The sequence below is a fragment of the Pagrus major genome, chromosome 5 (genome assembly GCF_040436345.1).
Source record: "Pagrus major chromosome 5, Pma_NU_1.0".
NCBI classification, from domain to species: Eukaryota; Metazoa; Chordata; class Actinopteri; order Spariformes; family Sparidae; genus Pagrus; species Pagrus major.
This window is the reverse complement of record NC_133219.1, coordinates 30,440,722-30,457,189: the sequence shown is the minus strand read 5'-3', so window position 1 is coordinate 30,457,189 and position 16,468 is coordinate 30,440,722. Positions and strand designations below refer to the sequence as shown.

General features: G+C 42.7%; 2 protein-coding genes across 2 annotated transcripts in view; both read left to right on the top strand.

The window, feature by feature from the left end:
* The window catches only part of LOC140996597 (uncharacterized), a 95,943-nt gene that overhangs the window by 39,165 nt on the left and 40,310 nt on the right, over positions 1-16,468 (top strand). The window contains exon 11 of the mRNA XM_073467033.1: positions 8,842-9,015. Coding sequence (XP_073323134.1) covers positions 8,842-9,015 — 174 coding nt within the window. The remainder of the gene's footprint in view (positions 1-8,841; positions 9,016-16,468) is intronic.
* Positions 6,511-8,746, top strand: LOC140996660 (protein NLRC3-like; the record flags this gene model as incomplete). The annotated part of the gene is made up of 2 exons (XM_073467113.1): positions 6,511-6,769; positions 6,939-8,746. Coding segments are annotated over 2 exons (2,067 nt in total), but the record flags the coding sequence as incomplete, so codon positions are not given.

The window sequence follows — 16,468 nt, the reverse complement described above, 5'->3', positions numbered from 1 at the left end:
CCTGGCAGAGACACAGGGCCGGTTTTTGCTATGGGCAATGTGGGCGCAATCTATGTGAGGGCGCACGAGCGGTCTCAAAAAAAACAAAAAAAAGACAAAACAAAACTCGCCAGTTTTCTAGACTACCGCTCATTTCCATGTCAAGTCAGTGGATAATCATTAATTATTATTGACAGCCAAATTTAACCCAAAACTCCTTATTAATGCTGCATGAAGCACTACAGTACATATGTGTGTTTGTGAAGCAGCTGTTTGAGTATAAAGTACTATACAAAGTAAATAAAGATGAATGAAGAGCTGTCCACATACTTTTGTCCACATAGTGTAGGACTAAATCCCAGAGCACAGACTGAGACAGACCTGCTCTCTTTACATTTACTGAATGTGTCTGAATGTTAATGAAGCTGCAGCTGGTTGAATTCTTGTGTGTGAACTCTAATAAAACTCCAGCACATGATAACTGATAGAACAACACTCACCACTGTACTTTGATCTCCACCTGTTGTATTAGACTGAAGTCAGTGTGAAGCCAGTGACTCAGAGCAGCCTGCAGGGGGCAGCGTCTCTGCTCTGCTCCAATCAAACCCACATGATCACCAGGTAAGTTCCCCAACAGGTGGAGCTGGAATGTGGCCGTCCAATCGGAGCAGCTACGCGGGAGGAAAACACGGAGGCCTACGGGAAGACGTTTGTCCCTGTGGCCTTCAGACATGTTTATCAGAGGATGTAAGGACGGACACTTTCTGGAGTCAGGCCTGATTCACTACCTGCTCCTGCTGTTCTCCTTTAATGTGTTTAAATGTGTCCTGTGTGACTGATGTGAACACTTTCTTTACCTGCTTTAATGAAATATTTCTGCACAAACAAAGTGACAAAGAGTTTTATATTCTTTGTATCGGAGACAAAAAGTCTGCTTTCATCTTCAAATGTCTTGTATGATCTGATTCTGCATTTGTTTTAATGAACATCTTAAAGCAGCTCTGTGTAGTTTTATAGAAGAAATTCAAAGTGACACTTTGATATTTACAATATTAATGAGCTAATAATACAAAGTGTTTCCATCAGTGAATAAACCAGCTGCTCTCAGAGGAAAACAAGGTCCCACAACACTGATTGAAGCTAGAAAGGTGGCAGGGTCCGCCACATATAAACACAGTAAAGCTCCTTTAAGGTCAGTGTGTTAATTCACTTTATTCAGTCATGGAAACAAAGGTCACTTCTGGTCTCAGGGATGAAAACAGGCTCGGTCCAGATGAGCCGGTCCTGCACAGAACCCATCAGCAGCGATTGCAGCACAATGCATGCTGGTTAGATTTGTGTCCAACTCCAGCTGCTCTCCACAGACTGCAGGACCCCATGGCATGATGGGAAACACCTGTCTGTCTCCTGATCTAACAGCTGATTGGTTCAGACGTGGACTCAACTACATGACGTTTTATAGAAACTTTGTATTTCTGCTGAGTTGGAGAGATTTTGATGTGATGTGTGTGATGTTGAAGGTTTATTGTGTCAACAGAAGACTAAATATCTCACATTCATATTATAAACAGAACAATAATAATTATTAACATGTGACTCATTTAAATCGGCCTGTAAAAGATTTAACAGCAGTCAAACTTGTGGTCAGTCGGATGTGAGGATTCAGAGGAGAAGCCCCGACAGTATCAATATGTGACAGATCAATAATGAAAACTATTGTGCTGTGTGTTTGACTTTGAATGTATTGATGTATTAATGTAGTGTGAGAGGGACGGGTCTGCTCACATGATTAGAAACAGCAGCAAACTGAGATGAAGCTGATTTATGTGAGAAGTGATGTAAAATGATCTGTGAACACAAATCACAGCTGTGCGTAGAGTTTTAACAGTCTGTGGTGTCACAATGAACAACAAGTGAACACTGTACACACTGATCAATGTGTCTGATCACATTTAAAATAATCAGTCACATCTAACAGGAAGTGAGTGTTTCTGTCACTTCCTGTGTAATCTACTGCGGCAAAGCTCGCTAGAACATTAAATCGATGTTGTGGTGAACATGTGTTCACATTCATTCATTCAGTCTGTCAATAATGAATCAAAGTGAAAACATGTTCACCACAACATCGCTTTTATTTTGAAATTGGCTCCTCTTCGCTCGTACCGTAATGCCTAGCATACACGCGCACCGCAAAACAAAGTGCGGACTGGCTTTACATCCGGTGTCCCGTTAACTTTCACTTTGTGTGCTCGGTGTGTCGCAGACTGACAGTTGTGTCCGTGTGAAGCTCCAGCTGAAGGTAATGAAGACTTTTGAAATGTTTGACTCGTGAACACAAAGTGTGCTCAGTTTAGTGACAGTAGAAACACAACAATGTGCCTCCATCTTCATTTCTACTAACTCACTGTAACTTTAAACTGTTGTTTGACTTCACTTCCTGATAATCAAGATGGAGAAATATTTAGAAAGAGGAGCTCGAACTTTCTCAAGAAACATGAGAGCTGTAGGAATCAGCTGAACACTGACATGATGAACATGTTCTTTATGAGTGATGGAAACTTTTGACCGTGACTGTATCTAATATTGAGCTGATGTGCAGATGAATGATCTGTGTTTCCTCTGCAGACGACAGTGTGTGTGAGCTGAGCAGCATGAATCAGTGTGAGGACAGAGAGGAGAGAGTCCCTCCCTCTAAAACCAGTCTGTGTGGGGAGCATGAAGCTCAGAGGTGAGACCACCATCTCTACCTGTCCACCACTCACATCACTCCACCATCATTATTCACACTCAAAGCTCTGTGTGTGTTGTGTTAAAGCCCAGAACAGCAGAGACCAGACTCTGCTGGACCTGGACCTGGACCTGGACCTGGACCTGGACCTGAGCCCAGCTGTGTGTCCTTTAAGAGTGACAAGTCATACGATCGCTTCATTTACTTTAAAGGAGAACAGGCCTCTGCTGCACAGAGGTAAGCTGTTAATATCACCTTATATATCTATATGTGTGGCGTGTCAAACATATATATCAGTTTGTTTTCAGCATCGTTGTGATGGGAAATTAAATGTGTGAGAGGCTCAAATTTAATTTCTACTCTGTGGCTACAATTCACCAGCTCACAGTCTGTCATTTGAAGTTTTCCTCGTCTTCAAAATGTGTGTAGGCACGGGTCAGAGTTAACTTACAGTTTAGTTCACTCAGCTCTTCCTTCAGCTTTGTTTTTACACATCACAAGTTCTGTGTAGAAAGTGGCGTACGCCTTTTTCAGGCCCTGTGACGTAAGTACGCAACTTTTATAAATGAGACCCCAGATTCTGCTGAACTGGAACTAGAACCTGGTTCTGAACCAGCTGTGTGTCTTGAAGGACTGTTTTTTTACCTCTTGTTTGACAGGATTCAGTAAATCAGTGACTTTGTTCTGGTTTGGTTCAATATTTGATGAGAAAATGAAGCGATGATCCACAGACTGAAATCATTCAGCTTCATGTTTTACTGAACTCTGGTGTGTTGATCCTTTTCTTGTTGATAGCTGCTAGTTTCTCCAGCAGCTTCTGTGTCTGAAGAATAAAAAGAGAATTTCAATCTCTGGTGGTCTTCCTCTCTGTCTAACAGCATCTATAGGAGACCAGACTCTGCTGGACCTGGACCTGGACCTGAGCCCAGCTGTGTGTCCTTTAAGAGTGACTGGTCGATCGATTGCCTCATTGATTTTAAAGGAGAACAGCCCTCTGCTGCACAGAGGTAAGCTGTTAATATCATTAAAATGTGACTGCTTCATGTTTTAACTGTTAATTATCCAGAGAAGTTTTTTAAAGCTGTCAGTTTGTTTTCAGCATCGTTCTTCTTCACTCACATTTATATTGTCACATCTGAAAGCTGCCCAGTATAACCAGTCTGCAGCTCTGCTCTCCAGTTGAACTTTTCCTCCACACACTCGTTCTGACTGTTGTCTGATGACTGCATGAATATAAAACACATTTCACCGAGGCTAACAGATGCTATCTGCTAACGAAGGCTAACCCTGATTCCACAGAGTTCCTCCATCAAATCATCATTTTCCAGTGTTGATTTGAAGGAGTCTGTCGATGCAGAGAAGAATGTTATGGATCACTATTTCCTGCCCGAGCTCAAAGAGGAGACAGTGCAAACCTTTACCTCAGCTCAAACATGTGTGGCGTGTCAAACAAGCTAAAAGAGAAAAATACATTTTATTGTTTGACAGAAACAACCAGACCAACTTGTTCCTGTTTGCTAACACGTAGCTCAGAGAAGAAGTTGTGTCCTTCATTTGACACAGTTCAGTGTGAAATCACCCTCAGGTTTGTTTGATCCACTTCTCTCTGGGTTTCTCTCTGGTTTTCATCATGTTTCACTCACTTCACCTGCTGCAAGTTTATTGTGACTCACCAGTTTGTGCTGAACAAGTAGCATCGTATTAGCTTGTGTGAGCTGTGCATTGCTGTCCACAGTATTATAGAGGTCAACAAGAGCTGAACGGCCCAAACCAGACAAGCTGCTGAACCAACACAGTAAACTGAAGTCTGTACAGAACTCAGACTGAACTGTTGATTCACAGTGGGATCAGCAGTACCATCAACACGTTAATGTCAGGGGAAACCATCTGATTCAATGTTGTCAGCAACACTTTGACTTATGGTGATTTATTGAATATGTTTGATATATTCAAGTATCACAGCCCAATATGTCAGATTACCATACCATCATATTTGAGTTTTCAGTGTTTCCACTGGTCACTTCCAGCTTCACAGCTCAGAATCACTATTTTATTGGATGATTATCCTGACTCGTAGCTGCTAACCAGCTTTTCACAGTGTGGAACAACTCTTCTGTGAGGAGAACAAGAAGATGGTCGTAGTAACGTAACATTAACAGAGACTTTTAATTAATTTCTCTGGCAGCAGCTTTCTTTCTCCGTCTCCTCTCAGACAGCGAGATAACCTTCAAAGACCTGGAACAGTTTCTGGGGTGCCTGACTCTCCTGTATTTATCTTATTTTTCCTCCCACACTCTATCAGTCAGCATCAAGTGTCATACATCATGTTATTTCACTTTGCCTCTGGTAAATGGTGAATGGACTTGCATTTCTATAGTGTTTTTCCAGTCTACTGACCGCTCAAAGTGCTTTACAACACTTGTCACATTCACACATTCACACTCTGATGGCAGAAGCTGCCATGTGAGGTGCCGACTGCTCATCAGGAGCAATTTGGGGTTCAGTATCTTGCTCAAGGACACTTCAACATGCTGTTTTAGAGTGATTAACTATTTAACCATGTAGATCTGTCCAAAAAAGTTCAGTAAACATAAAATGTTTTAAATCATATATGTAGAAATATCTATGATCCATTGAACATGAGGCATGTGTGTTAATGTGACCGGTACAGAATCAGATGTATCTGACACTGATCGACCGGTCACCGGTCATAGCCTGTCATGACAAACACTGCCTGATTCTGGTCCCTGGCTGTTCGATCGGTGCATCTCATGTTTTTCTTCATGATTCCTCCACAGAGTCGAGCAGGAGAGCTCAGAGGTTCCCAGTGGTCAGTCTGCTCAGCAACATCAAACACACCTGGACTCAATATTTATGGTATGTACATGTACAACCCTGATTCCAGACAAAGGTAGGACAATGTGTTAAAGGTAGATAAAAAACGAATGCATCCATCCATCTGTGTCCACTTTTCCAGGGTCGGGTGGCAGCAGGCTAAGTACTGTATTCCTGCTTAGTCCTTCTCCCAGTAACTCTTTCCAGCTCCTCCTGGGGATCCCCAGTCATTCCCAAGTCACATGAGATATGCCAGTCTACAGAGGAAAGTCATCGGCCACTTGTATCTGTGATCTTATTCTTTCAGTCACTACCCACAATTGATGACCGTAGGTGATGGTCATGAATTGTGGTGCTGATCCTCATAGCGACCACTTCGGGCCTGTCTGCTTCAGGAGACCCCTGGGCTAACCAAGCCCGAAAGGCCTCCTCCTCCAGTTTGTCACCACTGGTGTCCACAAGCGGCTACAATGGACTGTAGAAGACTGTTTGTCCACGCAGTTTGAATTGGTGAACCTCGCCCCGTCATTTCTTGTAAACGACTGAGCCTTTCGTGGATGTCCTTTTTATACCCAGTCATGATACAGTCACCTGTTACCAGTTAGCCTGTTTACCTGTGGAATGATCCAAACAGGTGTTTTAGGAGCATTTTGCTGCAACTTTAGTCTTTAGTTGCCCCTGTCATAACTTGTTGCCTGTTGCTGCCATCAAATGCAAAATAATATACATTTGCAAAAATCAGTGATGATGATGAGACTCCTACTCAACATTAAATACATCATCTCTGAAATCATTGCATTTAGTTTTATATGTGTTTAACACAATGTCCTAACTTTTTTGGAATCAGAGTTCAACAATTACTTTTACATCTGTTGTGTTCATAATAATCTTCATTCCGCTTAATACATGAGTGGGTTGTCAGTCTGTCCAACATGGATCTGATGTTTGGTTCCATGATTTTAGTTTGATCGTCTCATTCATATAATATTCTGTTTCAGCTGCTGGAGGACAACATTGTCAGTTTTGTGAAGAACGAGCTGAAGAAGATCCAGAAGGCTCTGAGTTCAGATTATCCAGAAGGCTTAGAAAGTCAGAATGAGGATGAGGCGATTTTGGATGGTGAGGATGAAGAGCAGAAGAGGAGCAGCAGAGAGGCATTTCTGAAGATCACACTGAACTTCCTGAGGAGACTGAAGCAGGAGGATCTGGCTGACTGTCTGCAGAGCAGTAAGAGGATTTCTCTAAAGATTTAACATGTTGGATCAATGAGACGTTTACTGAAGTCTCAACAGATGGACAAAAATATCTTCATATACTGATTCTTTGAGGAAGTAAAATGTTGAAATATTTAATCTATAATTTATTAATGAATCGTATTTGTCTTTTGTTCAATCAGGACATCTTGCTCCAGTTTGTCGACGTAAACTTAAATCTAACCTTCAGAAGAAGTTCCAGTGTGTGTTTGAGGGGATCGCTAAAGCAGGAAACTCAACCCTTCTGAATCAGATCTACACAGAGCTCTACATCACAGAGGGAGGGGCTGCAGAGGTCAATGATGAACATGAGGTCAGACAGATTGAAACAGCATCCAGGAAACCAGACAGACCAGAAACAACAATCAGACAAGAAGACGTCTTTAAAGCCTCACCTGGAAGAAATGAACCAATCAGAACATTGATGACAAAAGGAGTGGCTGGCATCGGGAAAACACTCTTAACACAGAAGTTCACTCTGGACTGGGCTGAAGACAAAACCAACCAGGACATACAGTTCACATTTCCATTCACTTTCAGAGAGCTGAATGTGCTGAAAGGGAAAACGTTCAGCTTGGTGGAACTTGTTCATTACTTCTTCACTGAAACCAAAGAAGCAGGAATCTGCAGCTTTGAAGAGTTCCAGGTTGTGTTCATCTTTGACGGTCTGGATGAGTGTCGACTTCCTCTGGACTTCCTCAACACTAAAATCCTGACTGATGCCACAAAATCCACCTCAGTGGATGTGCTGCTGACAAACCTCATCAGGGGAAATCTGCTTCCCTCTGCTTGCCTCTGGATAACCACACGACCTGCAGCAGCCAATCAGATCCCTCCTGGGTGTGTTGACATGGTGACAGAGGTCAGAGGGTTCACTGACCCACAGAAGGAGGAGTACTTCAGGAAGAGATTCAGAGATGAGGAGCAGGCCAGCAGAATCATCTCCCACATCAAGACATCACGAAGCCTCCACATCATGTGCCACGTCCCAGTCTTCTGCTGGATCACTGCTACAGTTCTGGAGGATGTGTTGAAGACCAGAGAGCGAGGACAGCTGCCCAAGACCCTGACTGAAATGTACATCCACTTCCTGGTGGTTCAGTCCAAAGTGAAGAACATCAAGTATGATGGAGGAGCTGAGACAGATCCACACTGGACTCCAGAGAGCAGGAAGATGATTGAGTCTCTGGGAAAACTGGCTTTTGAGCAGCTGCAGAAAGGAAACCTGATCTTCTATGAATCAGACCTGACAGAGTGTGGCATCGATATCAGAGCAGCCTCAGTGTACTCAGGAGTGTTCACACAGATCTTTAAAGAGGAGAGTGGACTGTACCAGGACAAGGTGTTCTGCTTCGTCCATCTGAGTGTTCAGGAGTTTCTGGCTGCTCTTCATGTCCATCTGACGTTCATCAGCTCTGGAGTCAATCTGCTGGCAGAAGAACAAACAAGATCCAAGATGTCTGAAACAAGAACAGAAGAATCTGCAGAGACATGGCTCTACCTGAGTGCTGTGGACGAGGCCTTACAGAGTCGAAATGGACACCTGGACTTGTTCCTCCGCTTCTTCCTGGGTCTTTCTCTGCAGACCAATCAGAATCTCCTACGAGGTCTGCTGACAGAGAGGGGAAGTATCTCACAGACCAATCAGAAAACAGTCCAGTTCATCAAGAAGAAGATCGAAGAGACTCCGTCAGCAGAGAAAAGCATCAATCTGTTCCACTGTCTGAATGAACTGAATGATCGTTCTCTAGTGGAGGAGATCCAACAGTCCCTGAGTTCAGGACGTCTCTCCACAGATAAACTGTCTCCTGCTCAGTGGTCAGCTCTGGCCTTCATCTTACTGTCATCAGAAGAAGATCTGGACGTGTTTGACCTGAAGAAATACTCTGCTTCAGAGGAGGCTCTTCTGAGGCTGCTGCCAGTGGTCAAAGCCTCAAACAAAGCTCTGTAAGTAGAAGTTATTGATGAATAAATACTATTTGCTGTTTTTTAGCAGGAGATATAAATGAAAATGTATTATTTGTTTCCTTGCTGTTGTCTCTCCAGGCTGAGTGGCTGTAACCTGTCGGAGAGAAGCTGTGAAGCTCTGTCCTCAGTTCTCAGCTCTCAGTCCTCCAGTCTGAGAGAGCTGGACCTGAGTAACAACAACCTGCAGGATTCAGGAGTGAAGCTGCTGTCTGTTGGTTTGAAGAGTCCTGACTGTACACTGGACAGTCTCAGGTCAGGATTCATTAACCCATTCAACTGATGACCATTTAAAATCTGATTTATATAAGTAGACAGCCAGCTAACCTGTAGTAATGTGTCTGCTCATTTAATTTGTCAAAATACATTTAACTTTACTGTGGAGGTCGTGTCCAGACTCAGAGAATTACTTTCCACAAGAATTTTTCATCATTTTCTCCTGTTTATGCTTTTGTTGTTAAATTATTATTAGCAGGGACAGTTTCAAATATTCTTAATTTGTATCTGGACCAAAAGTCATCTCAAGAAAAACAAACATAACATACAGCAAAGAAGGGCTGTGAGATATGGCAAAAACATATTATCTAAATCATTTCCATATTGATCACTATCAATATTCATCATAATATATCATTTGATAATTCTGCCAATCTGAAGAATATCCTGAAGCCTGAAGAAGCCAGAGGGTGCAGTGGTAAAACTTTAGATTGTAGTTTATTAAAATAAAAATAGAAAGAACAACATAAACATCCAACTGTGTAAATATAGTTTGGTTTAGAATATATTTTGTAATTAAAGAATAAACTGAATAACATCTAAATTTAAACTTTTCAATCACGTTTTATCTGCCTAAACAAAACCAGCTGTCTTGTCTTGTAACTTATCAAAATAATGGAGATAAAAGTAAAAAATGTGGCTAATTTTAAGACTAACGTGGGAAAGTATTTTCATTCTCAGAGTGGTCACTGGGATGCACTGGCGAACCCTGCCTATCAGAACTGGGCCTTCTGTACCCCCCCTCCCCCCCACCAAAAAAAAAATCACTAACGAAAAATATGTGGCGTTCCTCTCCATTTTTAAGCTTTTGGCAAAATATAATTTTACTGCTCCATCTTCAAAATTGCGTTGTTCTAGTTATGCACACAGACACACACATGCACACAGACACACACACACGCACACAGCCACACACACGCACACAGACACACACACAGCCACAGCCACACACACAGACACACACACAGACACACACACGCACACAGACACACACAGCCACAGCCACAGCCACGCACACAGACACACACACAGCCACAGCCACACACACACACACACACACACACAGCCACACACACGCACACACTATCGGACGTCAGGTAGACAGTCACTTTATGAACAATCATTTAACAAGTGTGTGGAAACAAAATGCAACCAGTTCAATGAGATGCAACACTGCAGCAGAACCAGCAATAAAAAATCAGTTCCACTCACCAGTGACGTTCACCTGAAGACAAAATCCATCGTCCTGTCCTTTTGGATGAATTTTTCAATAATTTCATTAAACAGTCGTCTTGAAAAGACGAAAAGATAGTGAAAGTATCATCTCCACCTGCTGCATCAATATCATCTCCACCTGCTGCATCAATATCATCTCCACCTGCTGCATCAATATCATCTCCACCTGCTGTATCAATATCATCTCCACCTGCTATATCACTATCATCTCCACCTGCTGTATCAATATCATCTCCACCTGCTGCATCAATATCATCTCCACCTGCTGCATCAATATCATCTCCACCTGCTGTATCACTATCATCTCCACCTGCTGCATCAATATCATCTCCACCTGCTGCATCAACATCATCTCCACCTGCTGCATCACTATCATCTCCACCTGTTGCATCAATATGATCTCCACCTGCTGCATCAATATGATCTCCACCTGCTGCATCACTATCATCTCCACCTGCTGTATCACTATCATCTCCACCTGCTGCATCACTATCATCTCCACCTGATGCCATTTTCAACGTTGGCTATCAATCACAACTCACTAGTTAAGCTAGGTCTCGCGTGACTGAGCAAGCGGGCCTTCCAGAATACCCTGGAGCCGTAGAAAATCTTAAAGAATACGCCCATTGGCTACAAATCCAAATATGATTGGTTGATCAAATTGTCAATCCAAATGTACACTGTCATTACATTTAATGTCAGGGCATTCTATAAAGGAAATAGAATACCCTGGATGGAGGATATTCTCCCCAGAGGCACCGTAGAAAAATATCTGATTGGTTGAATTTCTTCCAACACAAACTGCTCAGTGTATGGACAGAAAACTACAGAAACAAGTCGGCGTAATTTTATTTTATTTACAGAATTAATAAGATACGTTTCTTTTTCATCTGAGGATTCCAGGGCCGTTTTTGAATACCTTGAAGGCCTTGAAGATTCGCCACTGCTGGGATGGATCCTTTTCAGGGGATGCAGAAGATTATTTGGTGTTTTGCTGAAGCACAAAAAATTAGAGATGTTTACTGTTATTATGAGAAGTGAAACATATACTTATCAGCCTCAGCTGGACTCTGTTTACTGATGATTAGTTAATGAGGAGAAGTGTTAATTTATTTGGAGACAGTCTGTTCTTGTATCTGACTCATCAGTCTCCTCAGATGATCTGCCATGTGTGTTGTTCTGTGTGTCTGCAGGCTGTCAGGCTGTCTGATCACAGAGGAAGGCTGTGCTTCTCTGGCCTCAGCTCTGAGCTTCAACCCCTCCCATCTGAGAGAGCTGGACCTGAGCTACAATCATCCAGGAGACTCGGGAGAGAAACTGCTGTCGGCTGGACTGAAGGATCCAGACTGGAGACTGGACACTCTCAGGTATGAAGAGTCAGTGTGATGGAGGATTAAGAGTCTGATGAGTATGAGTGTGATATGAACAGTGACACATGTAAGAAGCCTTTTTCCTTTTATCAGAACATGAACACTGGTTCAACATGAAGAGGAGATACTTGTGTAGGAGGAGAACATCTCCAGGAACAAACATGATCATTGTTTCTTGGTAATAACTGAGTTTGAACAGATCTCTGCATGTTAAAGGAGCTGTCTGTCATTTTGAGAAAAATCCCTTTTTGTCCTCTTCACCAGGATAGAATCAGCTTCATCTCTGTACAGAGAGAAGTCCAGGACATGGTTAGCCTAGCTTAGCACAAAGACTGGAAGCAGGGGGAAACTGCTAGCCTAGCTCTATCAAAAGACATAACGAGGTGTGTGTGTTGTGAGGGAAATTGTCTCTTTAATACCTGCAGCACAGAGAGAAGAGCCACAGTGTCTCTGCAGTCTTCACACTGTCCTGACTTATATACTGTCAGCTAACAACAGAGCAGCTGTTACACACTTCATGACAGGTGTTGATCATGTCTTCACCAAAGCAGTGACCCTTTGATGTTTGACTGGACAGTAACTGTCAGCCTCTCTACCTTCCTGTTAACACCTGAGGCAAAGAGAACTGCCCCTCGGGCTTCCTGCAAGATGGCGGACGGGTCGGATGCTTAGCTTTTAGCTGGATCAGGCAGAAACACTGAGAGTGGGACTTGCTAGTATTTGTAAAGATATAAGAGACCTCAAGCAGGAACTCCGTAACGAACTGATAACATTTAAAGACAAACTTAAAAGTGAGATGAGACAAGAAATCGCCACCGTCAGACAAGATATTGAACACAAACTCACAGAAAGTAACAAGGAACTACAGGAACAAAAAACGATCATAACCGAAGCCCAGACTCACAAAGCAGAGTTGGAAGAGCTCAGCATGGCGGCAAATTATTTTCTAGAGAAGATGGAAAAACGGACACGCCAGATGCAGGACAAAATAACGGATCTAGAAATGAGGTGGCGGAGGAACAATGTCCGGATTTTTGGCCTTGAGGACAAAGAAAGAAGCTCTGTCACTGACCACCTGGATCAACTACTTAAAAAAGAGTTGCGGCTCTTTGACGAAGCCAATCTGCAAATCCAACGGGCCCACAGAGCTCTCTCACGAAAATTGAATCCAGGAGACGCTCTGAGATCAATAATAGTTAATTTCCTTCAGTTTGAAACCAAGGAGATGGTCCTACAGAAAGTATGGGAAAAGAAGGGGTTGCAGGTGGGCGACAAAAATATCAATTTTGACCACGACTACCCCACCGAGGTTGTCCAAAAACACAAAACGTACCAAAATATTAAGAAGACACTGAAGGAGAGGGGCATTCGTTTTCAAACCCCATTAACTGAAAATAAGAATCCATTGGAATAACGGGATGAAGAGCTACGACAACGAGCGGGACGCAGCTGAGGACATGAAAGCAAGGGGGTTGACTCGGCATGAGTGAAGACTTGGGGCTTGTGGAGGAGTGGACCCGTGTCGCCCTGGGATGGCAACCAGCAGGACGTGGTGGGTCCAGGCAGGATGTGGCGGCACAGCGGGCGAAGGAAAAGTTGCAAGAATATCAGAGGAGACCCAACAACTGACGCCCCGATAGTGAAAGAACTAACAGCGCTGCAAGATAATACGGACGGCTTCATTTATTTGAATTCAACATCTATAAAACACCAACAAGGTTGGACAGGTCCAGACTGGGTTTGACGCCGTTATACGGACACAGCTCTGGGTCTATGGATGGGCCCTCACAGAAGAGGATTTCCCATCCACCCACCAACAGGGACCTGGGGGAGAAGAGAAGAATAACCCCCATATGGAAGTCCCACATAGTTCACAGTGTTCTTAATTTTGTTTTTGTTCACGTTTAAGTTCAGCTGCTTGGGAAAAGATGCACACACATTATGGAAGCAAAATGGTAAGTAACGATTTAAAGATAATGTCCTTCAATGTAAATGGTCTAAATACACCTAAGAAGAGAGGAATGGTCTGAACAAAATTGAAAAAAGAAAAACAGTATGTCATATTGTTACAGGAAACCCACCGGTCCCAAGCAGAACATGAAAAGGTTCTTTGGTTTGGTTTTAAAAATTCATATTACATTTCATATAAACAAGAACGTAAAAGAGGAGTTATGATACTAATTCCAATTACAACCAGAGCATGTGAGCAGAGTGGGAGCAGGGAGCGGAAGGATTTTGTGTTGAGCGAGGAGCGGCTATTTTTTTAAAAGGTGGAGCGGAGACTTATCTCTCGCTCCAATTTCGCCAAGAAAATAGTGTGGGTGTGTGCGCAGGTGCAAAGATGCTTTCTGGGTGGGGCATGAGCGACCAGAGCGAAATTGGAGCAAGAGATAAGGCTCCGCTCCACCTTTTAAAAAAGATAGCTGCTCCTCGCTCAACACAAAATCCTTCCACTCCCCACTGCGCTCTGCGCCGCTTCACTCCGCTCACATGCTCTGATTACAACTACATTTGTTAGTGAAAAGGAAATGAAGGATAAAGAGGGAAGATGTGTACTAGTCAAGGGAAACTAGAGACTGAACCTGTCACGTTGATAAATGTATATGTACCTCCCAGAGATGGGGACTCGAGTCTGAGACTTTGACTCCAGTTGCATTTAAGTCGCACAAACAGTGACTTCAGACTTGACTTGCGACTCCACGACAAAAGACTTCAGACTTGACTCGGACTCGAGCTTCGAGACTCGTGAACAACCTGTATTTCATTTTTAAAAAAATCTAAATTCATTCATGTATTTCTATTTCATTTCATTGGTGCATATACGTTGGGGAAACGTATGACAAGCTGCATGTCCCCTTTGCCATAATGTGCAACGTTATGCATGCGCTATGTGCGCACACTCACAGATCAAAAAATACATTGACCATGGTGACAACAAGTCCTCCCGGAGTTGTGCCTTTTATCATTACTTTTGCACAGTGGAAATAAGTGAACAGCTACATGTAACGTGTGTGTGGCTCCAGGATAAATGATGCAACGTCGAATTTCATCAGGCATCTCAAAACGCACCCAGACAGATCAGCCACTTGCTAATGTGAAGGAGACGTTACATTTAGCATTTGTCGTCACAGGTAACAAGCTAACTATCACAAAGTGTTGTGCTAATGCTGGGAACAGGCAGATTGCATCTTTATAGTTGGCCATATGATGTGACAGACTTAGGTTAATATTTCACCAGGTCCGAGGGCTAGAGGGATGTGTTAAGTAGCAGAAGATTAGACTCTACGATGTCCTAAGTTGGGGACCCAATGTAAGTTCTGAATGTAAACAAAATGAAGCTAGCTCCATTAAAGCATACGTGACATTTTTCCTGTCACAAGTTCACATCCACTCTTGGCTGCCCACATTTTATTTCAGAAAAAAAAACATGATAGAAACGCTGCAGTGTTAGTTTAGAGCTATTTCCCCCCGGAACACATATGTCAGTTTTATCATGCAGATTTTATAACACTTATACCAAAATGTTGAAAAATACAGCTATGACATTTTGTTCACTTTCAATACAGATGTTTTCCTCTCACTTTGAACACTGAAAAATGTAATGCATGATGAGGTTGGGCTTTACAGCCAGTTAGTAACACAGACAAACATCATGTATCCTTTGGTGCAGACACCAAAATGTTGAAAAATACAGTTTACAACCAGTTTAAAAGGAAATAAAAAACAGATGTCATAATTAGTAAAGCTGTCCTTAGAAGAAATGGGAATGATCGACATCTGGAGGAATCTCAACCCCCTTGAAAAAGATTTCACACATTATTCAGCAACACACAATGTACACTCAAGAACTGATAACTTCTTTCTAAATATAGGTGATAGGTACAGAGTGTCAGTGTAAAACTGGAGCGGCAGATATATCAGATCATAACAGCCTGTTTTTAAAAATACATCTAAATGCCAGAAAAAGACAAACAATCTGGAGACTTAATGTAGGAATACTAAATAATAAAGGGTTCACTAACAAGACCACGCCACAGTTTAATGTTAAGGTGGTTTATTTAAATTGGTAGAAGATTTAGGAAAGGATAGGATTCCTGTGCTGGCATGGCCTGGGTCCCTGTTCTGGAGGATCTTCTTGCCGTGGGATGGCGATGTGGAAGGCTGGGCTGCCGGTGATCCTGTGAGAGAGGCTAGTGGAGAAGGACAGGGTCTGGGGGGGAGGGTTGTAAGAACTTGAGGCGAACGGGAGAGAAATGGTAGACTTGCATATATAGATTTCACAGGTGATTGAATCAGGGCGACGTAGGTGGTTGAGTTAATGTGGCACAGGTGGTTAGATTGATGAGTCACGGGTGGTTAGGTTGATGAGTCACGGGTGGTTAGGTTGATGAGTCATGGGTGGTTAGGTTGATGAGACGCAGGTGGTTTGATTGGCTCGGCCTGAGTGGCAGATCAGCGAGGAGGAGTGGCGTGGTCCAGTTCCTGAACCTTAGTTATAATAACTCTGTTTGGTGGAAGAATTAAAAAAGGAAATTAGGCATTATATGGAGGACAATAGCAATAGAGAAGTCGACCCGTATATTGTTTGGGATGCCCTAAAAGTGGTTGTCCGGGGAAAGTAAATAGCTAAAACCACTTTAATAAAAAGACTTAGAAGAGAAGCGTACCAGAACCACTCCATAAGATTGAGAGAATTAGAGCAACAATATCATCAAACAAACGACCCAAAAATATATAAACTATAAACCACAATTATTATGAAACTGGTCCCAGAGCAACAAAACTCCTAGCAAAACGAATACGAAAACAGCAAGCAATAAATAGCA